This window comes from Hyaena hyaena, unplaced genomic scaffold (genome assembly GCF_003009895.1).
Source record: "Hyaena hyaena isolate Hyena2069 unplaced genomic scaffold, ASM300989v1 scaffold_20, whole genome shotgun sequence".
NCBI lineage: Eukaryota > Metazoa > Chordata > Mammalia > Carnivora > Hyaenidae > Hyaena > Hyaena hyaena.
The window spans coordinates 6,496,892-6,523,686 of NW_024080652.1; the positions used below are offsets into that span (position 1 = coordinate 6,496,892).

Genomic DNA, 26,795 nt, shown 5'->3' on the forward strand with positions numbered 1-26,795 from the left:
AAAAAGATGAAGTTAGATCTATACTTCACACCACACACCATAATTTTGAATGTTCAATGTTCAGACGTGAGAGTACGCAATGTAAACGTAAAGTGAAACTATAGAAATACTACAATCCACCAAACATACCGCAGGGTAAATTTAAGCCTGATACAAAAAAGAGACATTATTAAGAAAGGCATCCCTCTGGCTATAGAAACCTGCATGGACGACTCCCCTTCTTCACAGGAACGAGGGGATTCCTACGCCACTCAACCTAGCGGGGAGAGCAACCCACTCAGCCACAATCCTTCTGGGAGGAGGCGGCCAGGGAAACGCCTCCCTGCCCTCCCGCACTCTGATGGGTCCTAGAGACCAAGGCTGCAAAGAGATCCGCGGCCCAATTGGCTAGTGGGCGTGGCCCGCGCGGGGCTTCCTGGGAGATGTAGGCTCCTAGGACTCCCGGGTTTGATGTCGGAGACAGGCCCTGTGAGCTCTCCGCCGTGGTGAAAAGGTGGGTGTGTCTGGAGACCGGGTGTGGGCAGAGGCGAGGAATCAGGTGAAGAAAACGAAGGATTTAAAATTAAAGAGAAATTAGTGTTGCGGGCTCTCAGGAAGCGACGAACCTACTTCTAAGTGGGGCGCAGAGCGTTGGGGGTGGGGAGCGCAAGTTCCACGGCCAATCAAACATTAGCAACTGTTGCCTTAGCAACTATTCTGGACAGCTAGGGCCCAGTCCTGTGCCCAGACGCCCAAGGAAAGGGGAGGAGCCCGGGCTGTTTAAATAGCTTTGGGCGCTGGTGGGGAGCAGCAGGCTCCTTTTCCTGCCCCGCGGTAGTGAAGCTAAACCTGCGGTTCGGTGGGCGGGGAACGGCCCAGTCCGGGGAGGCGCCCCAACTCCCTGCCGATTGGCCCACAGCCTCCCCGGGGCGGGGCCTGGGGCGGGCCGCTCCCTCCCTCTGCGAGGCGAGGACCTCCGGGATTCCTAGAGAGGACTCGGAAGTACTCTCGGCGGTGGGATTGATGGCTCGACCCCGTTGGACAGGGAACGCTTGGACGTGCTTACTTCCGGCGAGGAAGTGTTGCGAAGTGTAGGCTTCGGTTTTCTCTCCGTTTTTAGGAAGAAACCTATCTTCCCAACCTTGGCTGCGGGAGCTTGGTCTTCCAGGAGAGCTCCCCGGGACTGGTGCCTTGAGAAAAGAGAATGGGCTTTATATCCAGACTGGGATCCTGTGTCTAACCTTGACCGGGCGTTTTCCGTGTCTATGGGGTCAGGGGTGATTCAGAGGAATATAGGTCCCAATCTTTACTTATAACTCAGCTTCTCTTTGGGACCAATGAAGTTTCTTGTTGGTCCATCGTGCTCTTGTGGCATGAAGGACAGGACTCGTTCTGACTACTATAATATTTTTGACCCCTGTTTTAAGTTTGGCCCGTAGAGAAAATGAGAGACTGCGTCTGGACTACTTAGTAGTAAGTCTTGTCATGTTATTTCTATGATATTTAATGCTCTTCACCATTAAGATTATATTCGGTTAGACCTGATGTCAAAGTTTTATTGCTCTTTACGTTTTTAAAAGAGTTTACTTGTTTATTTTGAGAAAGAGAGGGAGAGTGCATGACTGGAGGAAGGCCAGAGAGAGAGAGAATCCCAAGTAGGCTCCACTCAGCTCCGAGCCGGTCGTCAGGCACCATCTCACAACTGTGAGATCATGACCTGAAATCAAGAGTTGACACCTAACTGCTGAGCCACCCAGGGGCCCAGCAGTTATATTTGTTAAATGTTGGAAATGTTCTCTATTAGTAGTAATTTTTGGGGTGCAGTGACGGCTTGTCTATATTTTAAAGTAAATTGCTCTGCTGAATGGTCATCTTTAGTAGAGATGACCTCTGTGTCATCTCTGCTAATACTGCTTTCTAATATATCAGTAGATTGCACGCTAGTGAAACTGCCCTTCAGAAGATCTTAAAGAACAGAAACCAGATTTGATCTGTGTGACACAGCTAACCTGGAGAGACGTCCCTCTGCGTTGGAATGATAATGACAGAATCTGGGGAAGTTATAGACTTAGACCCTCCCGCTGAGACTTCACAGGAGCAAGAAGACCTGCTAATAGTGAAGGTGGAAGAAGAAGACTGTACCTGGATGCAAGAGTACAACCCTCCAATGTTTGAGACTTTTTACCAGCGCTTCAGGCACTTCCAGTACCATGAGGCATCAGGTCCCCGGGAGGCCCTGAGCCAGCTCCGGGTGCTGTGCTGTGAGTGGCTGAGGCCTGAGCTGCACACCAAGGAGCAGATCCTAGAGCTGCTGGTGCTGGAGCAGTTCCTGACCATCCTACCAGAAGAGTTCCAGACCTGGGTGAGAGAGCATCATCCAGAAAGTGGGGAAGAGGCTGTGGCTGTGGTAGAAAATATACAGAGAGAACTAGAGGAACGCCGACAACAGGTGAGTGGAAGAGGAGACATTAGAGCAATGAGGAAGGAGAGGAAGAGAGTTAAGGTGCTGCTGAGCAGGGGTGAGATCCTTAGTGCTCTGGTGCTTCATTCATATTCTTTTGTTCTCCTGGGATTAGGTACACTGTGGAGATTTCCTGCCACTCCAGCAAAGAGAAGCAATATCCAGTGTGTTAACCTGGAGAAGACAGTCTGCGATTTTATTTACTTTTAAAATTACTGTATTTATCTTTTGATTGACATGATACAAAATTCAAAAGGTGCATAAGGTTGTTATGAAAAGTAAGTTTCCTCCCACCTCTCCTTCTCTGGCTCCCTAGTTCTCTTCAGAGGCAGCCACTGTCACCTGATACCTGTATCCTTACAGAGATCTACTTTCTTCTGTATGCATGAATGGACGTGTGGATGATATGCTTTAAAAAACCACAGATGTTTTTAAATCACTGTGTACTTCTGCCTCTTGCCCTTTGCTTGTATCTTGGTTTGTTCCATGTCAGTGCAAACAGACCTGCCTCTCTCTTGGAAACTGCTTATATTCCATCGTGTGGATGGATGTACCATAATTAAACTCCTGCTGAAGGCCATTTAAGTCATTCCTTTGGATTGTTTCTGAATGTAAACGTTGCTACAATGACTGTCCTTTACATTCATTTTTAATTATAGAATAATAAATGCTTAGAAGTCAGATTGTTGGCTCAGAGCCAATGTGCATTTGTAATTTTGACAGCTGTTGAGAAATTGCCCTTGGTAGATGTTATACCATTTTCATTCCCGGATGCGGGGTGTGAGAAATTTTTTGCTCACAGCTTGATCATGTGATGTTACCCAACTTTTTGTCATTGCCAGTCTGAAAGATGCAACATTCCATTTCTGTGCAGTTTTAATATGCATTTCTCATATTATGAGTGAGTTTGACCACAGTGTACTATATCCACATCCATATATGTATATTTTAAAATTTTTTAAAAATGTTTTATTTTGAGACAGAGAGAGACAGCATGAACAGGGGAGGGTCAGAGAGAGGGAGACACAGATTCTGAAACAGGCTCCAGGCTCTGAGCTGGCTGTCATCACAGAGGCCGGCGCGGGGCTCGAACACATGAACCGTGAGATCGTGACCTGAGCTGAAGTCAGATGCTTAACCGACTGAGCCACCCAGGCGCCCCTATTTTTTAATTTTTTAAAGTTTATTTGTTTTTGAGAGAGAGCACACACACAAGCAAGGGGAGGGGCAGAGAGAGAGAGGGAGACACAAAATCCAAAGGAAGTTTCCAGGCTCTGACCTGACAGCACAGAGCCTTATACAGGGCTTGAACTCACAAGTTATGAGATCATGACTTGAGCCAAAGTCGGTCATTTAACTGACTGAACCACCCAGGCACCCTAATCATAGTATATGTTTTATTTTTTATTTTTATTTTTTATTATTTTTTATTTATTTCTAGGAGAGGGAGAGAGACAGCGTGAGCAGGGCAGGGTCAGAGAGAGAGGGAGATACAGACTCTGAAATAGGCTCCAGGCTCTGAGCTGGCAGTCAGCACAGAGCCCGACGTGGGGCTCGAACCCACGAACCATGAGATCTTGACCTAAGCGAAAGTCGGACGCTTAACTGACTAAGCCACCCAGGCGCCCCTCATAGTATATGTTTTAAAGGGCTATGAGTGTCCTCTTTTTTTTCCTTTTTGAAAATTAAGCTCTGCACCCAATATGGGGTTTGAACTTACAACCCCAAGTTCAAGAGTCACATGCTCCACCGATTGAGCCAGCCAGGCACTCTGGCTGTGTACTCTTTTTTGTGAGTTATCTATTTACATTATTTGTTTTTTCTTTTAATGTTTTGTTTATTTTTGAGAGAGAGATAGAGACAGCATGAGCAAGGGAGGATCAGAGAGAGAGGGAGACACAGAATCTGAAACAGGTTCCAGGCTCCGAGCTAGCTGTCAGCACAGAGCCTGACATGGGGCTCGAACCCATGAACCATGAGCTCATGATCTGAGCTGAAGTCGGATGCTCTACCGACTGAGCCACCCAGGCACCCCACATTATTTACCTATTTGAAAAAGTAAGCACTGTGTCTGTCATCTGAGGTGCAAGTTTATTTTTCCACTTTGTTGTTTATCTTTGTTTATGGAGAATTTTGCTTTGCCAGGGTTTTTTATTTTTATGTAGTCTGTTTATATCTTTTAGTTTATGGTTTCTGGGTTTTGTGCCATACTTAGGCCTTCTCCACTACAATATCATAAGAAAATTTTTTTTTTTTAATTTTTTTTTTTTTTAATGTTTTATTTATTTCTAGGAGAGAGATAGAGACAGCATGAGCAGGGGAGGGTCAGAGAGAGAGAGGGAGTCACAGACTGAAACAGGCTCCAGGCTCTGAGCTGGCAGTCAGCACAGAGCCCGACACGGGGCTCGAACCCATGAACCGCGAGATCATGACCCAAGCGAAAGTCGGACGCTTAACCGACTAAGCCACCCAGGCGCCCCTGAAAATTTTCTAATCGTCTCTTCTCCCGTTAAAAAATTTTTTTGGTGCACAGTGTTCAGTATGGTTACAACTTTTTTCTACCAGATGTCTGTCTGGTTGTCCCAGAAACTTGTAGAGTAATCCCTTTTTTCCTCTCTTTAATTAAAATGCTGTCTTTATTACATACCAAATTTCTAAATGCATTAGCGGCTACTTATGGTCTTTTTTTTTTTTTTAATGTTTTATTTATTTCTAGGAGAGAGAGAGAGACAGCGTGAGCAGGGCAGGGTCAGAGAGAGAGGGAGTCACAGACTGATACAGGCTCCAGGCTCTGAGTTGGCAGTCAGCACAGAGCCCGACGCGGGGCTCGAACCCATGAACCGCGAGATCATGACCTAAGCGAAAGTCGGATGCTTAACCGACTAAGCCACCCAGGCGCCCCTTTTTTTAAATATTTGAGAGAGAGAGCACAAGTGAGCGTGGACACATGTGAACAGGGGAGGGGCAGAGAGAGAAGAATCCAGAGAATCCCAAGAAGGATCCATGCTGTCAGTGCAGAGCCCTATGCGGGGCTCAAACCCATGAACCATGAGATCACAGCCTGAGCCGAAATCAATAGTTAGATGCTTAACTGACTGAGCCACCCAGGCACCCCTGGGTCTACTTATTTTATTTTAATACTGTTTTGTTGATCTTATTATCTGTTCACCTACCAGTATTTTCAGTACTTGAGCTCTGTAAAGGGTTTTGATATGTGATAGGGCTACCTTTCTTCCTTCCAAATGTTTTCAATATTTTCTTTTTTCCTTATGAACTTTAGAATTACTAATGTAGTTTTCACCGCTCCAAAAAATCCTGTTGTTTTGTTGTTGTTGTTGTTGTTGGGGTTGCAGTAAATCCTATATTAATTTAGGAAAAATTGATATCTTTTTTTGAGTATTGTTTTAGTGTTTATTTTATTTTTGAGAGCACATAAGCAGCGGAGGGGTACAGACAGAGAGGGAGACATAGAATCTGAAGCAGGCTCCAGGCTCCGCACCAGAGCCTGACGTGAGGCTCAAGCCTACGAACCATGAGACCATGACTTGAGCAGAAGTCAGACACTCAACCGAAGGAGCCAACCAGGTGCTCCTAGAGAGGATTGATATCTTTATGTTGTTACATCTTCTTGTCTTTTCTTACTCATTTAACTTGACTCTCTACCTTCTTGTTGCTGGGGTCGCACTCTCTTAAGCTTTAATTTCTTATTATTGTTAGAGCAAAGAAACAATCATGAAACCTTAGGTCACAAGAATTTGAAGCTAATTAAATTTCTGTCATTCTTCAGAATCACTGCACATTGATGTGAGATCCCAATTTCATTACTCTTTATGTCTGGATAAGGGCTACTTTAACATTTCAGATCATTCTCAAGCTCTTCAGGTGGTTCAGCTCACTCCATGAGGCAAGTGGGTAGCAGAGGGCGTTGCTGCTGACCATCAGCCAGACCCTTGGCTATACCAGACATCCTCCAGATGGGAATGTCAGAATCTTTCTGTTGCTTCCATCAGTACAGAAAGTAAAAGTTCATGGTGACATTTAGTTGCTTCTTTTTTAAGCCTAATTTGGGACACTAATAAACAAACTTTCTCCTGCTTTTTTGTAGTAATAAATATTCAAAAATACACTTAAAAACAAGAAGTATTAAGTAGAAGATTTACAGCAGATATGTGCATTTACCGCTCGTTGTGATATGCAGCCCATCTTTGGAAGAGACACAGAGAAAAATAATTTCTTAGTAGCATCAGGGATTTGAGGCCCATAGAAGGGATTTTCTTAAGGGCCTCATGGCTCCCTTTGTTTGCCTTTCACTCTGCCTGCTGTCTGTGTCCTCAACATTGTTCCCCAGCTCTATCTCCAGGCGGTTACCGTCTCTGGCAGGCCCTTTTCCTAGGCTTTAAACTTTACCCTCCTCCTTGGTTTGTGTCCTAGTCTCAGGAGACCTGAAGGGCTGCTTTGCTTCTTTGGTGCTGATGTGCCCTTTGACATACTTGGCATCATCTTAACTCTTATTCTGAATGGGTCCACGAGGACACAAAAACTTCCATGCAGAGCGATCTTCGCCACAACTGTTTTGCAGCGGCCTCTTAACATAACTCCTGTACCACATTTTGCCAGTGCTAGGAGGGTTAAAATTTAAAGTGCTTTGAAACATAAGGGAGGAGGTGAGGGTGGTGGCAATTCTGTCTCAGTGCAGGATCTTATTACCTGCTAGGATGCTGCTGAGCTAGTAACTTCCAGAAAAGACAGATTGTGGGTTGTGGCAGAGTAACTGCGTGTCCCCTAGGGTCGAGCAAGAGTCCAGAACAGAAACTTGGAGTACTTACTTAGTACGCTGGACAGGAACCAGCTCTTGTCTTAGTGTTGGTCTGTCCTACTTGAACCTGGCCTGCTAAGGAACTGAGTGTGGCTTCCCGAGTCCTATATTGACTTTGATAACCTCGCTTCCCACTTCTCTCCCCTCTTCAGTAAACTTGACCTACCCTGGCCTTTTTATGGCACCTTGACCATATCAGACACCTATTTTCTGCCTGAGTGTCTTTGCTTATGTTCTCTCTGCCCGGAACACTTCTTACTTTTTCCCTGACAGGCTTCTTTTGCCCTATAGGTGTTTACTTCAGTGGCACTTTGTCAGACAAGCCTTCCTTGGCCACTTTTTCTAAAGTAGGTCTCATCTGTTATATCTTATGGCACTACTTTCTTCTCCTTTCCAACATGTAACAGTTTGCAGTTATGCATTTATTTGTGCCTTGATGTGTTTAATGGAAGTCATCTTTGACTAGAAAGAAACTGTTTGTTAAGCTACTATGTAATCAGTGCTTGGCTGGTTGCAGATGCACATTAAGTATTTGGCAAAGAGTGAATAGTATGAATTTACTAGATTCTTTCTTAGCCCTCTCTGCAGTGTGCTGATTGGTGTGGTTGTGCTTGTCAGATTGTGGTGTGTCCCGAAGTGCTTCCTCAGAAGATGGTACCACCTGGAGTTGTGCAGGAATCCCTCAGCCACCAGCTCCTGTCCATGGACCCCCCGTCTGAACAGGAGCCACAGAAGCCTCATCTTCTGGAGGAAAATGGTGAGGAGATATGATTCAGTGGAACAGATATGGCTAGAGAGTGAGCTTCCTGGCTTTATGGGTAAGCAGTATCTGTATGAGTGAGACTTCTGGCTGGGCGGCCTTTCTGCCATCAGCAGGATTGGGAGGTTGGGAAGGGCTGGATACCCAGAATCGAGTCCCTGGCATACAGAGAGAGGTCAGCTTGCAGGATGGCTAGGATGTGGTTCTGTTTGAAAGTTGTAATGCAGATGATGACAGCTCTAAGTACAGGTACTGTCAGATCCACAGAAGTTTTTTACAAAAGCGTTATACTTGTTTTACAAAAGTTTCCCAACTCTCCACACACGTTTTGTTACCTCACTGCTTATGTAAGAACGGCTCTCCAGTTCCTAATTGCAGTCATTCATTTCTGGCTGCTCATTCACCACCTTGAAATTTTATTTCAAGCAGTTGCTTACAGTGACCTTTAGGGCCTTTGTTCTCTCCGTGTCTTTCTCTCCTTCCCTCCCCCACCTCTTAATTTTATTAACTTGTATTAGAAGGAAGAAGAGTGAACTGTTAAGTATCTTATTTATAATGGAATATGTCCACAGGTCTATAACCCTAATCAGAAACTCTTGCTATCAGATATATTTTAGGATTCAGAAATTTTCCGATTTAGTAAGGGAATATGATTTATATACCATACATTACAGTACTGACAGGATTTGAGGTGGGACTCCACAATCACACACATTAATATTTCGCCAGTGAAATGTATGCATATTTACAGTAAGAGGATTAAATCAAAACTTTAAATAGCTTCACATAAGTTCTGGTCAGGTTTTGCTGTCAAATTGGTTCAATGTCTACCTTACTGAAAGGAAGGCCTTTGGGATTTCAGAATTGTGGAGAAAGCGTCATGAACCTGTATTTCCAGGTTTGGCCTCAGGCTTTCTTCTAGGCTTCCTCTAGTGGTCAGGTCTTTCACATCACCTGCTCCATGGCCCTGACCTTTTCCAGATTTCCTTTCACTGTGGTAGTAATAATAGAAGGGGCAGGAGCAGCAATTACTTATATAGTGTTTACTATGTGTCCGCAAGTATTCCAACCGCTTTGCTTGTGGGAGCTTGTTAAACTCTCACTGTACTAGAAAAAGTAGTCTTCACCATTTACCATCTGGCGCCAATGAATCCTTTTTATTATATATACACATACACACACACATACACACCTATATATACACACTTACATACGTATGTATAAATGTCACTTTATGGATCATTTACAAAAGAATCAAAGGCTAATATAAAATAATTTTAAGGAAATTTTAATAAGAATTAAACCTTTTTATATCAAGTACATTTTGGTAATAGAAACACCATAAAAAATGAAAGATCACTGTTACACAATACTATCCCTTTAGCGAAATGAATACTATCATGTTAGCAAAATGGGATGGTCCAGAGTCTTGTTGCAAAATCTTGGCCTCATGAAGTCCTTCCTGTTGAATAATTCACTGGATGAGAATGTCCTACTTCCTTTTCAAAATTAGAAATCTAGTGTATATCGTTGATTCTTATGTTTGAAGAAAGTTATCTCCGATAGTATTTGTAGACTCTTTCAAAGATTCCCCATATGGATTCAGTTTCATCATCATTGTGTAGAGTGCATTGCTCTGTTCTTTATATTGTCTTCTTACTTCATCTACTAAAAGTGAAATGTTATCTGCTGCGCATTTTCTTTTCTTTGCTGATGTGGGTGGAAAATGAAAAATTCTGAATTCTCAGTCATTCTCAGTGAGAACTAAAAACAGGCGTCAGCAGTCTCATACCTTCTTGAAAATGGTGTAAAACCCTTGGCAGTGAATTTAATACTTGGAGAATAGTGAAGAGTGATGATTTATTTCACTATTACATCCTCCTAAGTATCTCTTTTATTCTCCTCTATTTTCTCATTATTTTAGTTTTTTATGCTATCATTGGAATAATTAATGAGTAATTTTTAGTAAACATGCAGTAATTCCTAGGATGATGAATTAGAAAAATGTTTTGTGATACAGGAAAAATAAGATCACTCGGATCTCAAAATGTATGCTAAGTGTAGAAGAGTCCAATGGATCCATATAGAAATTACAAGACAGAATGAGATTTATTCTATTTTTTAATAATACTAAGATAAATTTTCATTTTGTTCTTCAGAAGATCTCTAAGGAAATAAAAGTCATGTAATTCTATCTTTAAATATAATTAAAACTGTTCAAAAAAGAAACCTCCAATCCCAAATTGTGTCTGATACACCTAGTTGATATTCCAAGGGTTAATGCTTGGAATCCCAGTGGAATAGCTACGACTGTTATCCTCATGTTAGAAATTAAGCAGCTGAGGCCTAGAAAGGTTAGGTAATTCTTTCAAGGTCACAAAACTGTTAAGTGGCAGAGCTGGAATTCTAACCCCAGCAGTCAGCTCCAAATTTATACTTTTACCTTCCTGAGCTGGGCTACCCTTACCTTTCCATGAGTCCCTCCCAGGTGCAGACTCCTGTCCTCCGGAAATACTGTTCTCTTCTTTACCCTGGCAGAGTCTCATCACACCTCTGTTCTAAGAGCTGCTTCTCTCCTCTACCCTGTTAGCCAGACCCAGTGTCTTTTTTTCTTTTTTTTTTTTTTTTTGGCCAGTGTCTGCCTTCTGACGAAATTGCTAGGTTTGTTTTGGTTTTTGATTTTTATACACTGGAGAGGGCTAGGTTCCTAGCCCTGGGACTAGGTTGAGCTTGAGAGGGACAAAGTCATTTGCTTAAAAGCTAAAGAAACAGGAGGTTTCACAGAAACTTCGTAAAAATAAGTGGAGTTGTTTGGAATGTAATTATTATAATTATTCCAATTGTAATACTCAAAATCAAAATTACTGGTTGAGTACAGACTACATTCATCTCTTTCTTCGAGTCTTACTTTGACTCTTTAGCCACACTTCTGGTTTCAGATGCCATCTCAGTGTCCAGCTTTCATCTCTTAATCATCTCCTTTTTGCATCATTGCTTATTACTTCCTAGTTCTTGGGCAGAAGCGAGCTGCATAAGCACGTACATCTTTAGGACCTGGGCAGCCATAGTAGTGTCTAAACTGTCAGGCTAGGGGTGCCTGGTGGCTCAGTCGGTTAAGCGTCTGACTTAGGCTCAGGTCATGATCTCATGGTTTGTGGGTTCAAGTCCCGTGTCAGGCTCTGTGCTGACAGCTCGCTCAGAGCCTGGAGCCTGCTTTGGATTCTGTCTCCCTCTCTCTCTGACCCTCCCCTGCTCACGCTGTCTCTCTCTTTCTCAGAAACAAATAAAAAACATTAAAAAAAAAAAAGCTGTCAGGCTAAAGGTTAATACTAGGTGGATCTGTCCAAATCAGGGCATACATAGACAATGAGATCCTAATCACCATGACACCTATGCATCTCAAGACAAAGAACAAGCAGAGGTGACGACAGGGGGTCAGAAGGTCACTACCATCTAGAGATCAGAACCTCGAGGCATTGCACATACAATTCACTCTGCCTGGAAACACCCTCAACACCCTAACCATCCCCTCCCACCCCCTACTTCCCAGAGTCACTTCTGTCGAAAGGCTTTCCTGATGCTCCCACCTCTTGCTCTCTAATCTGTAGGTACCCTGCCTCCATGCTTCTATGGGAACTTGGGTGAATTTCAAGTATAATACTCTTACCCTGTGCTGGAAGTAAGGCTTATGTATCTGCATTCCCCAGTAGAGAGTGAAGTCTTTGGAAGGCAAGAATTGTTTTCTGCCTATTCTTATGACACACGACTTAGTACATACTAAATGGCTATCAGTCAACCATGGTAACTTCTCGAAGGAAGAGAATGTGGGCTAAGGCCTTGCTGATGAAAGCATTGGCCCAGGAGCAGCGCCAGCATGCTTTTGTTAGAAGTGCAGAATATGGGGGCCACTTCAGAACTGCTGAGCCATATCTGCCCTGTACCAAGACCTCCAGGTGATTTTGTTTGCACATTAAAATTTGAGAAACCCTGAGCTCTCGCTAGTGTTTCGGCTTCATGAAGCTATGGAACTGGTTATTCTTTGAGGTGACTAGATTTGATGTTGCCAGAGAAGATTGCATCCTTATAGGTGAATAGCACAGTCTGAGGTTGCTAGCAGGGATTAGCCTGACCAGAGCAGGGGGTTCTGATGTTTGCAGGGGAGGGTGAGTGTTGTTAGGTGTGGGAGGTGCTACAATGTAGAGGGTCTTGAGAGACAAGTGGAAACATTTAGCCTTGCTGCAGCAGGGCCCTGTTGAAGATTCTGGAGCAAAAGTGGAACATGCTGGCAATTGGAACTGGGCAAAGATATTCTCACTGACACCTCTTTTTCTCCCCCCTCAGCCCTACCTGCTCTCCAAGTTCCTCCCCTTCCCCTGAAGGACAGCCAGGAGCTGACAGCCTCACTTCTCTCAGCTGGGTCCCAGGTGAGCTGGCATCCTAGTGCCCGCAGTGAGGACCCGTGTCTATTCTTGGACAAGGAGCTGTCCTAATCCTGACTTTTTATCAGAAGTTCTGTCTCTCACTACAGACCGGGCCCGTCTTGGGTTCCTACTTGAATGTTTCTTTCCGTTCCATCCCATGCTCCCCTCTCTTTTTTCAAACACAGTCCCTCTGTTTTTTCCCTTCATGCTCCCACTTCTTCCCCTCATTCCAAATTTGCACATAGGGAATGGGAATTTAGTGGAGATCTCATGTTTCAGAAGTTGGTGAAAATTGAAGATGTGGCTGATGTGGCTGTATCCTTCATCCTGGAGGAATGGGGACATTTGGACCAGTCTCAGAAGTCCCTCTATAGGGATGACAGGAAGGAGAATTATGGGAGTATTCCTTCCATGGGTAAGAATTATTTCATCTGCATGGATTAGGACATCTTCATTTTGTTACAAGGACTATTTCTGGCACATCGTATAAAAGCATGTATGTTTTAATTACTGTGACTTTATTTATTTTTTCTGTAAAAGAGTAAATTAGTATTCCTTTTTTTATGTTTTTTTTGTTTTTTTTGTTTTTTTTTTTTTAAGAGAGAGAGAGACAGAGCATGAGTAGAGGAGGGGCAGAGAGAGAAGGAGACACAGAATCTGAAGCAGGTTCCAGGTTATGAGCTGTCAGCACAGAGCCCAATGTGGGGCTTGAACTCACGAACTCTGAGACCATGACCTGAGCAGAAGTCGGACGCTCAACCAACTAAGCCACCCAGGCGCCCAACCTTCCCTTTTTTTTTTTTCTTATTTAGCTTATTCTGATTATTTCCATCCTAATTAGGGTATGATTGAAATCTGATGATACTTGGGGGATAGTATTTACAATCCAGCAAATGTTCTCTTTTTAGCGCTTTAAAATAAGAGAGCTGAACACTAACAGGTTAGGGTTTTAACAGATTTGTAGTAGTTATTGTATTCTGTTCCTTGACAAATTGAATAATTCCAGCTGAATAATTCTCACTTGAGAAAACATCTCAGACTTTGCTGAATAACCATTTATTAGAGTATATTTGACCCTTGAACAACACAGGGTTAGAGGTGCCCACCCCCCATACAGTTGAAAGTCTGAATATAACTTCTACTTTTTTTGTTGTTTTAATTTTTAACATTTATTTATTTTTGAGAGAAAGAGCAGGGAAGGGGCAGAGAGAGAGGGAGACACGGAATCTGAAGCAGGCTCCAGGCTCCAAGCTATTGGTACAGAGCCTGACATGGGGCTCGAATCCACGAACCATGAGATCATGACCTGAGCCGAACCGAAGTCAGTTGCTTAACTGACTGACCCACCCAGGTGCCCCTCTGAATATAACTTCTAACTCCCCCAAAACTCAACTACTCAGAGCCTACTGCTGACTTGAAGCCTTACCTCATAATTTATGTGTCATATACTGTGTTTACTTAAGTGAAAGTAAGCCAGAGAAAAGAAAATGTTATTAAAATCATAAGGAAGAAGAAATACATTCAGAGTCTGTATTTATCAAAAGGAATCCACGTGTAAGTAGACCTGCATGGTTCAAACGTGTTGTTCAAGGGCATACTGAAGGTATTACACTAACTTTTCTCCAAGGCGTGGGTGGCTAGTTGTTCACTCCATTACCGTCCTCAGATAACTGGTGCCCATTTCATGATGTTCACCTTGACATCTATATTTTACATATCTCATCCTTCTTGAATTTTGAGTGCCAAATGAGATTTCAAACATGTTTCTAAATGACGATCCTGGAAACTGATATTCATTTATGCTGCCTAGGAGCAATTATAAAAATCTCAGCACTATGGCAAACATTTTGGAACTTAGGGCTTTTAGCTTCTTTTGAATGTTCTTTGAAGGTTCTTCTTTTAGAAGAACCACTATATATCAAGCACTCTGGCACACTTTAGAAGAGAGACATAATAATGTCAAATTTACTTTTTTTAAACGTTTATATATTTAAGTAATATTTACACCCAGTGTGGGGCTCACACCCATGACTCTGAGATCAAGAGTTGTACCATCCTCTGACTGAGCCAGCCAGGCGCCCCATATAATGCCATTTCTTTTGAAAAGCATTATACCAGTTTACATTGTTCTAAAGGTTCTAGTTCACTTACAGGCTTTTATTTTAAAAAATAAAATTGGAGTGCCTGGGTGGCTCAGTCACTTAGGCGTCTGCCTTTGGTTCAGGTCATGATCTCATGGTTTCTGGATTTGAGCGCTACATCTCAGCTGTCTGCACGGAGCCTGCTTCAGTCCTCTATCCCCATCTCTCTCTGTCCCTCCCCCGCTTGCACACATGTGCTCTCTCTCTCAAAAATAAATAAAAACTTTAAAAAAAAATAGATGAAAAGCAAAATTGACTTCTGTTCTTTTAAGTTTTCCATTTTTTCTAATGCTAGTGATATGTATTTGTATTTCTTTGACTTGTTTGTACCAGCCCTCTGCAGCTTTATCTGTTCGCATCTTAGTGGGGGTGTTTCATCTCAAGGAATTATTTATGCAGCACAGATGTTACATGTAATGCAGATACTTTTTTCAGTCTCTTTTTAAATTAATTTCAAATGCCTCACTTGTCTAATTTCAGTCTGGTAGTATCATTTTATCTTTTTCAGTTACTTTGCAGGCATTAATGGGTTTCAGGGTTTCAGTACTTTATACTGTTCTTTTTATTTTATTTTATTTTATTTTTTTAATATTATTTATTTCTAGGAGAGAGAGAGAGAGACAGCGTGAGCAGGGGAGGGTCAGAGAGAGAGGGAGACACAGACTCCGAAATTGGCTCCAGGCTCAGAGATGGCAGACAGCACAGAGCCCGACGAGGGGCTCGAACCCACGAACCGTGAGATCATGACCTAAGCGAAAGTCGGACGCTTAACCGACTAAGCCACCCAGGCGCCCCTATACTGTTCTTTTTAATACCATTCTCCAAGGAGTTTCCTGATTTTTTAAAAAATCTATTTGTTCATTACAACATATTTATAGTAATATTCTTCTACATTAAGAACATGGTTGATGATTTCTGCCCCTTTATTTTTTTATTTTTTTTTAAATGTTTTATTTATTTCTAGGAGAGAGAGAGAGAGAGACAGTGTGAGCAGGGGAGGGTCAGAGAGAGAGGGAGTCACAGACTGAAACAGGCTCCAGGCTCTGAGCTGGCAGTCAGCACAGAGCCCGACGCGGGGCTCAAACCCACGAACCGCGAGATCATGACCTAAGTGAAAGTTGGACGCTTAACCGACTAAGCCACCCAGGCGCCCCAGATTTCTGCCCCTTTAATAACATCTCTGGGGGTGCCTGGGTGGCTCAGTTGGTTAAGTGTCCAGCCTTGGCTCAGGTCATGATCTTGCAGTTTGTGCGTTCGAGCCCTGCATCAGGGCTGACGGCTCAGAACCTGGAGCCTGCTTCGGATTCTGTGTCTCCTCTCTCTGCCCGTCTTCTGCTCGTGATCTGTCTGTCTCTCAAAAATAAATAAATGGTAAAAAAAAAAAAATTTTTTTTAAATAACATCTCTGGAAGGCCACATTAGATTATTTTCACACCTGTGTGTTCCTGATAGCATTGAGAAGGTCAAGGTTTGTTTTTTCCTTTATTTTATTTTATGTTATTTATTATTTTTTTTTAATTTTAAAAATTTTTTTTTAAATTTCTGAAAGAGAGAGAGACAGCGTGAGCAGGGGAGGGTCAGAGAGAGGGAGATAACAGCATCTGAAGCAGGCTCCAGACTCTGAGCTAGCTGTCAGCACAGAGCTGGATGTGGGGCTTGAATCCACAAACTGTGAGATCATGACCTGAGTCCAAGTCAGATGCTTAACCAACTGAGCCACCCAGGTGCCCCTCCTTTATTTTTTAACATTTATTATTTTTGAGAGACAGAGCAGGAGTGAGGGAGGGTCAGAGAGAGAGAGAGAAAGGGAGACACAGAATCTGAAGCCAGCTCTAGGCTTTGAGCTGTCAGTACAGAGCCCAATGCAGGGCTTGAACTCATGGGCTGTGAGATCATGACCTGAGCCAAAGTCTTAATCAACTGAGCCACCTATGTGAGTCACCCAAGAAGGTCAAGGTTTTAGAAGTATCCATCAGATCCAGAAATGAGAGATTTAAAAAAAACAGATGTATCTTGGAGACAGCTATTTTAATGGAGTGTCAGGACTTTGCAGAACAAGAGACAGTTTCTTTGCAGATTGCAAAGGAGAGGAATTTGAGAAATCTATCATAGATAAACTTCCAACTACATTGTAAAGAAAATGAGAAAGAGGGTTGATCAGTGTAAGAGTACATGCTTAGATGGATAGATTAGTTTTGTATGTTTTCTTTGTCAATGGTAGAGGGTTTTTTTTGTTTATTTTTTTAATGTTTATTTTTTGAGAAAAAGACACACACACAGAGTGCAAGTGAGGGAAGGGCAGGGAGAGAAGGAGACAGAGAATCTGAAGCATGCTCCAGGCTCGGAGTTGTCAGCACAGAGCCGAATGTAGCGCTCGAACCCATGAACCATGAGGTCATGACCCGAGCTGAAGTTGGATGCTCAACTGATTGAGCCTTCTAGGTGCCCCTCAGTGGAAGAATTTTAAGCATACTTAAATGCTAGTGGGAAAGTACTAAGAAGGAGTGAGTTTGAAATGTTGGAGCAAGGAAGAACAGATCCTTGATGAGGGCAGTACCTGGAAAACAGGATGGCATGGGGAGGTCCAAGGTCCAGAAGGAAGGGTTGGCTTTGGCCAGAGAGAGACAGCTCTTCCACCATGAGCCGATGTGATGATGACAGAGGAAGGCTGCCAGCAAGTTTTTGGTTGCAGCTGTAGGATGTTCAGGTTGCTCTGGAGTGGATAGCTTTGACTCTCTGAAACAGGAGACAGTCACCTGTTGAGAACGAGCAGGTGATGGAGTAGGTGGTGGAGTAGAAGTTCGAGTGCAGCAGGGAATTTTGATTTGGGAAAGGGCATACATGCACATACTAAAATGTATTCAAATAGTATGAATGTGTATAAGGTGAAAAGTGAGTCACCTACCCTGATCCTGTCTTTTAGTTTCCCTCACAGAAGCAATAACTATTACTGGTTTCTGGATTGTATCTCTAGAAATAGTCTGTGTGTATGTGAGTTTTTGCAAAAATGATAGTATACTGTACACACTACACTATTTTTTAAGTAACAGTGATATATCTTGGGGGCCATGGTAGAGATATTTTGATGTAGCTGATGAGAAAGATGAGCGGGGAAAAGAGCCAATTTAGGAACATAGAATGCTAGACAGGTCACTGGTGATATTGAAGAGCATTAATCTGTAAAGCACCAAATCTGCCTGATTGGTATTTTTGTCTACACCCATTGCCCCCGCCATTGCATTACTTACCAGCTGGGCATAGCACTGAGCGAGGAGCACAGTACTCTGTCAAATACACAAATAAACCAGGAGAATCCACAGAAAACTTGTATGTGGAAAAGAGGTGGGGAAAGAGGAAAAAAGCAAATCTGTAAACCTATTTGTGTAACAACCCCTAAAACCACCTTCTCTGGAAAAGGGCAGTTGTTATTAGCACCAAAGAGGTGCATTAGGCTAATCTGATTTGTTTTTCAAATTTGCCACTGGAAAAAGAAAACCACGAGCTTTTTTGACTTGTCGAAAGGGAGAGAATTCTAATACAGTGTGTGAGCCTAAGCAGATGTGAATAAAAGAGAAAAATACTGGGATGATGGAGATTATCTCCTCATTTACATACACAGGAAAAACGTGTAAAAGGTCTGGTTTTGTGATAGAATTTGTTTTTGATTATGTTTGTTTCTGCTATTAATGTTTTTTTAGGAAGAGTATTAATTAAAAAGAGTTATAGAAATTAAAATCAAAATTTTCTGTATGGTGTAAGAATTATAACTTCTCACTATGTCAAAAAAAGGATAGTCAGAGTGCCTACCTCAAAAGGTCATTGTAAAAATTAAGTGCCATAAAATTGTAAAGCACTTAAAGGCACAGTGCCTGGTCCACAGTATGCAGTCAGCAAATATTAGCTCTTTTTACCATTGTTCTATAATATTTGAAAACAACTTTTCTGTTTACCAGAAAAAAAAATCTTATTAGAAAGCTCTTAATAGGCCATGATCTCTCTCTCTCTCTAGCACATAAAAAATAATATTCCCTGTTTTTTAATGATGGAAAATTTGAGCAAAGCATATTAAATGTCAGTGCTTCAAGTGAAGTATAGGTTGCTGATCCACTTACACAGGGACATGGTTGCAGTGTGTTCAGCATCCGTATTCATCAAGGACTATTGGATATTAAGCTAGCTTTTGACAGTAGTAGACTCTTCTCTGGGTATAGAAAGAATACCTTCTTTCCTTTAGACTAATTCATACCAAACTGAGATTCTTTGAAGATTAAAAAAGCTGGAAATCTCTTTCTTCTTCAGGCTATGAAGAAACAGGAAGAGGAAGATGAAGATTGGGTTCACTGCATAATCCAATAATCACATTTTATTAGAAATATTTATTTATTGGGGGACCTGGGTGGCTTGTCGGTTGAGTCCAACTTCGGCTCAGGTCATGATCTCACAGCTTGTGAACTCTAGCCCTGCGTTGGGCTCTGTGCTGACATCTCAGAGCCTGGAGCCTCCTGATTTTTGTGTCTCCCTTTCTCTCTCTGCCCCTCTCCCACTTGTCTCTCTCTCAAAAATAAATAAACATAAAATTTTTTTAAGGAATATTTGTTTGTTTTTAAGTTTATTTTAAGAGAGAGAGTGTGAGCAGGGGAGGGACAGAGAGCCAGAGAGAGAGAATCCTAAACAGGTTCTGTGCTGTCAGCATGGAGCCCAACATAGGGCTCGATCTTACGACCCTGGGATCATGACCTGAGCCAAATTCAAGAGTTGGACACTTAACTGACTGAGCCACCCAGGCGCCCCTTATTAGGAATATTTAATACTGCACAGTTAAGCACAAACAGGTGCTGCAAGTACCACACCAAGAAGCTATCGCCTTCATTAAATATGGCTGCTCTCCTATTTCATCTGTTTGACACAGTTTTGCCAGCTCTTCCTCCCCCAGCCTGTTTCCTCTTGAGGATTCTTCATCCCATCGCTGTAGCATAAAGCCACCTTTACCAAGTCATGCAGTGCTATCACGTGTTAGTTTTGTAATTACCTATTTCTCTCATTTTCTTTCTTCCAGTAGGGGAATAGCTAATTTTTCCATTTTCCTTCTATTATTTCAGATTATGAGTCGAGGAATGACAACGTGGAACTCATAGTAAAGCAGATTTCTGATGATGCAGAATCCCACTGGATGATGTCAGGAAGCTCTGAAAGCAATGTTCCCCAAAGTCAAGGGTTTGGAGAAGTTAATGACCTTCACAGCATGGTAGAAAGATGGCAGGTAGACCCTGCTGTGGGGAAATCAAGGCAGAACCCTTCCCAGAAAAGAGATCTTGGTGCCATCACAGACGTTAACTGTAAGCAGAACACAAGCACAAGTGGTGAGAGAGGTCACAAATGTAACGATTGTGGTAAATTTTTCCTTCAAGCCTCAAACTTCATTCAACATCGGCGAATCCACACTGGAGAAAAACCGTTTAAGTGTGGTGAATGTGGGAAAAGCTACAATCAGCGTGTGCACCTGACTCAGCATCAGCGCGTCCACACTGGTGAGAAGCCGTACAAGTGTCAGGTGTGTGGAAAAGCCTTCCGTGTGAGCTCACACCTTGTCCAGCATCACAGTGTGCACAGCGGAGAGAGACCCTACGGTTGTACTGAGTGTGGGAAAAACTTCGGCCGGCACTCCCATCTGATTGAGCACCTGAAGCGCCACTTCAGAGAGAAATCCCAAAGATGTATGTAATCAGCAGTTTGCGTTTGGAGAATAAATGCAGTCAAAAATGGTTTTCTTAGCTTAGAGCAGCAGGATACACAGGTTGTGTATTGGGAACAGTAGCTAAGGAGCAGAGATCACAGTACATTTTGTTTAGAATTTGTACTGTAACTCATCGTCCAATTAGTAAGCAAAATTCTATGTCCTCTCCACCATCCCCACAACTTCCCTCTTCCCAGAGGTTCCTGCTTTTAGCTCTTTCCTGTTTATTCTAGTAATTCCATATTTGTAAAAATACAGCTATTGCCCAACTCACCAATTTTAAATGTTATCTCTTTCCTTTCTGTTGTAGTAAATGAGAATTTTGGCTCTCTCACATGCTTCCTTTCCTCTTTCCCCTTTTCCCAATTTAGACTATTTTACTTACTTTATTTTAAAGCGATCAAATAATACTAGAACAGGAAGTTTGGAGGAAAGAAAAAAGGAGGAAAAAAAAATCACTCATAATCCCATCATCCTAATAGAACTGTTATTCTTTAGCATATTTCCTTCTATTTTTTCACTAGCTTATTTAAAAATATTTTTAAATGTTCTTATTTATTTTTGAGAGACTGAGCACGAGTAGGGGAGGGGCAGAGACAGAGAGAGACACAGAATCTGAAGCAGGCTCCAGGCTCTGTGCTGTCAGCACATAGCTTGAAGTGGAGCTCGAACTCACAAATTGTGAGAACATGACCTGAGCCAAAGTCAGATACTTAACTGACTGAGCCAGCCAGGTATCCCTCATAAGCTTATTTTTATGTAGGTGAACCTGTAGGGTCCAGTTAAATATTAGACACACATTGTCCAGTGTGGCTCGGCCCTCTTGTTTGTTACTTCTTTTTTTTTCTTTTAAGTTTATTTATTTTGAGAGAGAAGGAGAGAACACATGTGCCTGTGCGTGCACATACCAGCAGGGGAGGAGCAGAGAGAGAGGGAGAGAGAAAATACCAAACAGGCTGTGTGCTGTCAGCACAGAGCCTGACGTGGGGCTCAGTTCCACAAACTGTGAGATCATGACCCAAACTGAAATCAACAGTTTGACGCTTAACTAACTGAGCCACCCAGGCGCCCCACCTGTTTTTATTTCTGACAAGCTGACACTGTGTAGGCACATCAACACTTAATTGTTCCTTAGTTGAACTTTTAATTTTGTCTCTCTTGTCCCGATAACTGTACCTGTGCCCTTTTTTAAATATTAGGATTATTTCCTTATAGTAGATGCCCAGAAATGGGATGAGTGGATAAAAAGCCAAAAACATTTTTATACATATCGCCAAATTGCTTTTTCAAATAGTGACCACCTATGAGAGTGTCAATTTTACTAAATTTCTCCCAGGGTTATCAGAAATTTTTCTTTTTTTTTCTTCTTTTTTTTTTTTTAACAAATTGAGTAAGCAAAAGAGAATTCTTTGCTGTTTTCATTTTCATTAATTTAATTATCAGTAAGATTGAACAGTTTTCCCTATTTGCTTATTTTTTAACTGTTCAAGTGACATTAAACTTATATAAAGGTGAGATCACTGTCACCTATGCTGTGAACTTAAAGGCTCCTCTTAATATTTTTCATGTAACTCTTAAGTATTTATTTTTAAATTCTGCCTTCAGGGGGTGAGGGGGGATAAATAAATAAAATTCTGCCTTCAGGGGGTGAGGGGGAAAATAAATAAATAAATTCTGCCTTTGGGGTGCCTGGGTGGCTCAGTTTGTTAGGTGTCTGACTCTTGATCTGAGCTCAGGTCTTGATCTCGAGGTCATGAGTTCAAGCCCCACGCTGGGCTCTGCACTGGGTGTGAAGCCTACTTTAAAAAAAAGTAATAATAATAACGAATGAATGAATGAATCCTGTCTTTGATCTCCCCAAGACCAGCTACTTGTCATTTGCATTAACAGTCACCACCACCTTTTCCATCATGCAATAGAAGTTTATGAAGTTAACAATGCCTTTAAAGTTGAGTTGAGTTGAGCTCTCCTCTGCCAGTTCTATCCCTAGGCTTGGTGGACGCCTCATTGGGGGAATCTATCCAGTAGCACTCCAGACCTGGAAAGCATTTGTTTTAAAATAGTCTCTTTTCACGGTGCCTGGGTGCCTTGGTTGAGCGTCCGATTTTGGCCCAGGTCATGGTCTCGTGGCTCATGAGTTCAAGCCTCACATCAGGCTCTCTGCTGTCAGCATGGCGCTCGCTTCAGATCCTCTGTCCCTGTCACTCTGCACCACCCCTCTTTGTGCAGTCTCTCTCTCAAAAATAAATGTAAACGTTAAAATAAAATAATATAGTCTCTTTCCTTTCATATCTTCCCTATAGTTGTTCATATGACCAATTTCTTATTAACAGTCCCCTCCCCCCCAGCATATTTTGAGGATATTTAATATCCTCCAAAAGAGGATATTTTATGTACTCATCCAGCCATAATTATGGACAGCCTGCAGTGGCAGGTGCTTGGGTAGAACAGTAAAGAGAACAGATGCAGTTTGTGCCCTCTTGGTGCTGGTGCTGATGGTCGGGAGTGGGGGGAGGAGCAGACAGGAAAGGTGGTGAGCATTCATGGGTTTGATGATGTGGCGGGGAACTGCAGATCAAGTGATGGCTAAGGGCGAAGAGAGCAGAGATTGACGTGTCACTCACCTCTTTTGTCCTGATAACTGTACCTGTACCTTTTTTAAAAATATTATAATACTCTTGACAGTAGTTTTTCCTGCTTGTTTCTCTTTTGTTCTGGCTGCTAATCAGGTGTTATTGCCAACTCTATATCCCTCTCATAATCCTTTGCTCTCCATTTCTTCCAGTTTTTGTCCTATCACTCCATCCAACTGTGTTTTGTTGTGTCTCATTCTGTCTGCCTGACCCGTGTTCGCATTTCCGAACACCTCTCCCTCCTTCCCATATACTAGGTGTGGTACTCACGCTAGCGATTGCCTAGTGATTGCCTAATGATTGCCTGGCCTTAGCCATTCTCATCACCCTGCTTAGTGAGCCCCCTTTATCTCTTTCTTTTCAGGCCTCAGGTATTTACAAGCATTCCCCTTTGTTACTGCCCTTCCATCCTGGTTTCACCTATTTATCCTCTTTTTCCTGACAGCTATCCTTCTGTAAAAGAACTGGTGCCATTTGCATTTCCTCTTTATTCTTTCAGGCAGTGACAAAAGGAGTAAGAATACAAAATTGAACGTTAAAAAAATTTCAGAATTTTCAGAAGCAGATGTGGAACTGTCAGGAAGAATCCAAAGAAATGTTTCTCAAGTGCAAGATTTTGGAGAAGGCCATGAACACACAGGCAAGTTGGATAGAAAGCAGGGAGTTCCCATGAAAGAGATACTAGGACAGCCCTCTTCAAAGAGGATAAATTTTAGTGAAGTCACGTATGTGCACAAAAAACCACCCACAGGAGAGAGACCACATAAATGTAATGAATGTGGAAAAAGCTTTATTCAGAGTGCACATCTGATTCAACATCAGCGAATACACACGGGGGAGAAGCCATTTAGGTGTGATGAATGTGGGAAAAGCTATAATCAGCGTGTGCATCTGACTCAGCATCAGCGAGTCCACACTGGTGAGAAACCCTACACCTGTCATTTATGTGGGAAAGCATTTAGAGTGAGGTCTCATCTTGTTCAGCATCAGAGTGTGCACAGCGGGGAGAGACCCTTTAAGTGTAATGAATGTGGCAAAGGCTTTGGGAGGCGTTCACACCTTGCTGGGCATCTGAGACTCCACTCTAGAGAGAAATCCCATCAGTGCCATGAATGTGGAGAAATCTTTTTTCAGTATGTTAGCCTCATTGAACATCAGGTGCTCCACATGGGTCAGAGAAATGAAAAAAATGGCATTTGTGAGGAAGCATATAGTTGGAACTTGACAGTGATTGAAGATAAGAAGATTGAGTTACAAGAGCAGCCTTATAAGTGTGATATCTGTGGCAAAGCCTTTAGTTATAGTTCAGACCTTATTCAGCATTACCGAACTCACACTGCAGAGAAAAGCTATAAATGTGATATATGTAGAGAAAACATTGGACAGTGTTCCCACACAAAACATCAAAAAACCTACTCCAACGTGAAATCCCATCAATGTCATGAATGCGGCAGAGGCTTTACTCTGAAGTCCCATCTTAATCAGCATCAGAGAATCCATACCGGTGAGAAACCCTTTCAGTGTAAAGAGTGTGGAATGAGTTTTGGTTGGAGTTGCAGCCTCTTTAAACACCTGAGAAGTCATGAGAGGACAGATCCCATAAACACCTTAAGTGTCTAGATGTTTCTGTTGAACAGCTCTTATTCAAGTTTAGGGAAGCCTTCCTAAGAAAAACCCTACTCCTATATCAAATGTAATAACAACAACTTCAAGCATTTTCTCCAGCGTAACCATCAAACCTACAGATATGTTGAAATCCTTCAGTTAGAACTTAAGGACACTGGAGAATCCACAATAAATAAATAGAGATGTTTGCTTTCCTCATCGAGAAATGCTTTTGTTAGCATCTTCATGCTTAAGGATCTAGACAAGAAAGGACCCATGGATAATGGTGGATGAAGGAAAGCCTTGAGATGGCACTCATTCTTTGGATGAATCTCAGAACATTGACACTGAGAAAAGCCTCATGAATGCAGTAGAAATAAGCTTTATTTGTAGTTTCTGCCTTGTTTGACAGCTTCTTCAGGGAAGAGCACAGTGAAGGATAGAAGTCTAAAGCATGATAGCTGTTTTGGTACCTCAGCAATGAACCTTTTCTAGAAATGATGATCCCAGCCACTAGAATGCTCCAGCTGTTGTTTTCATCTTGAGTATTAAAGCTTTTGAAAAGAAATCTACTTAAGGTATTTATATTCTGGCAAAATTGGGGTTCAGAGGCTGGATGGTATGTGTTCCTACTGTATTATTCAGTCTCTGACTTCATGAAGCCTTCTCAATCTTGTTTTGTTTTGATTCTGTTAGCATCAGTTGGCTAGGAGTAAGAGGAGTTATGTGTGTAAATTCAGGAGAGAAACTGTGTTGGACATTCAAGCTTAAGGAGAAGGGAGAGGGGCCCTTAGGGGAATAGGGAAGAGAAGACCGGCCAAACTGTGGGCTGGTTTTTATTCTGTTACCCACAAGAAAGAGGGCAGCTGTATCCAGGAAAGGAATTGGACCAAGCTGAATTAAGAATCTTGGTCCAAGCAGCATGTGTAGCAATTCCCAGTTGCCCTGGAGATAGACCTCCTCCATAGGATAATGGTGTGTAGAGTAAATGTCAGTTTGAGTTGCAGTGGGGTTGGAAAGTAAATAGTAATTATTGGAAGAAAGGTACATGGTCTGGTTAGCCCTGCCTTGTGGGAAGGTCGGGGGGGGAAAGAAGATGACATGGGATAAGAAGGTAAATTTGAGCCTCTTTGCTAGAGACAGGGAGAGAGTGTGCTTCTGGGTACTGCTTCTGCTGACTGCTGGGCTTACCAAGAAACACTCAGTAAATACTTGTTGACTGTGTATGTTGTACCCTGGTGCCCTTCCCAGATCCCCTTACCCAGCTGGCCTGTCTGTCCCCCAGTTACTCTGACTCCTGGCTAGCTCAGTTGATGGAGAGTGTGACTTCTGATCTTGGGGTCATGAGTTCAAGCCTCAGGTTGGGCGTAGAGTTTACTTAAAACACTTTTCCTAAAGAGCACTCCCTCAACAAATCACATGGCTCTGAATCCCTTTCTCAGGCTCTGCTTTAGGGAATCTGATCTAAGACATTTGATGCCATGAGTGGTCCTAGGAGGCTGACAATAAGAATGGACTGTGGAGTTGGCCACTCAACCAGGAGGCAGTGAGGACCCCCATCACTGATAGTGGGTGGAGTATAGGTAGTTCCTGATGTGATAAGGCTGTTCAGTTGTGGGATATTCACTGTGGTGAACTGGGATGGGATACAGGTGGGATGTGCTGCCTACTTATGTGAGGTTTGGAGGGAAAATGAAATTGGGTGGCTCTTGCTGAAAGCCACTAGTTGCTTAAAGAGTCAATGACACCCTCAGGACAGATAACCACCAATCTCATGCAAACTGAGTATCAGAGGGCCTCATTGGTAGCATTTAAGGAGTCCCCTGCAAACAGAATCACAACCGAAGATGAGGTATAAGACTTAATTGAGAATAAAAACTCAGTGAAGACTGGTGTTAATGATTATTGAGGATTTACCATGCTCTAAACATCTTGTGCTTTATGTGGATCATCTTGAATCCTCACAACATTATGAGGTGGTTTTACTTAGCACCCTCATTTTACAGTTGGGAAAACTTGAAGTTTCGAATAGTTCATTCAGTTGCCCAAAGTCATGCAGCCACTGTATGGCAGAGCTAGCATTTGAACCCAGCCAGACCACTTTGCCGCCAAAGGCTAAGCTCTTAAGCACTAACCTGTATTATGTCTTATATTATTAAACATCAAACATTACAAAATGGTGAAACTCTGTTTTTGTTACCTGTGTGAAAAACAGTTTTGATCCAAGATATGATAAAGTCATACA

At 42.4% G+C, this 26,795-nt stretch overlaps 1 protein-coding gene across 8 annotated transcripts; it reads left to right on the plus strand.

Moving 5' to 3' along the window:
* Positions 1-437: 437 nt before the first annotated feature.
* On the plus strand, positions 438-25,122 carry ZKSCAN5 (zinc finger with KRAB and SCAN domains 5). Of its 8 annotated transcripts, none has more exons than XM_039225973.1 (7): positions 438-493; positions 1,909-2,428; positions 7,875-8,013; positions 12,358-12,440; positions 12,717-12,852; positions 19,678-20,292; positions 23,445-25,122. In XM_039225973.1, the coding sequence occupies exons 2-7, from the start codon at positions 2,015-2,017 to the stop codon at positions 24,563-24,565; spliced, it is 2,508 nt and encodes an 835-aa protein (XP_039081904.1). In that variant the 5' UTR covers positions 438-493; positions 1,909-2,014; the 3' UTR covers positions 24,566-25,122. The 8 variants fall into 8 exon arrangements, with proteins under 8 accessions (XP_039081904.1, XP_039081906.1, XP_039081902.1 ...); XM_039225975.1 differs by having other exon boundaries at positions 464-493; positions 1,912-2,428; XM_039225971.1 differs by lacking the exon at positions 438-493 and adding an exon at positions 1,025-1,452.
* Positions 25,123-26,795: the final 1,673 nt, after the last annotated feature.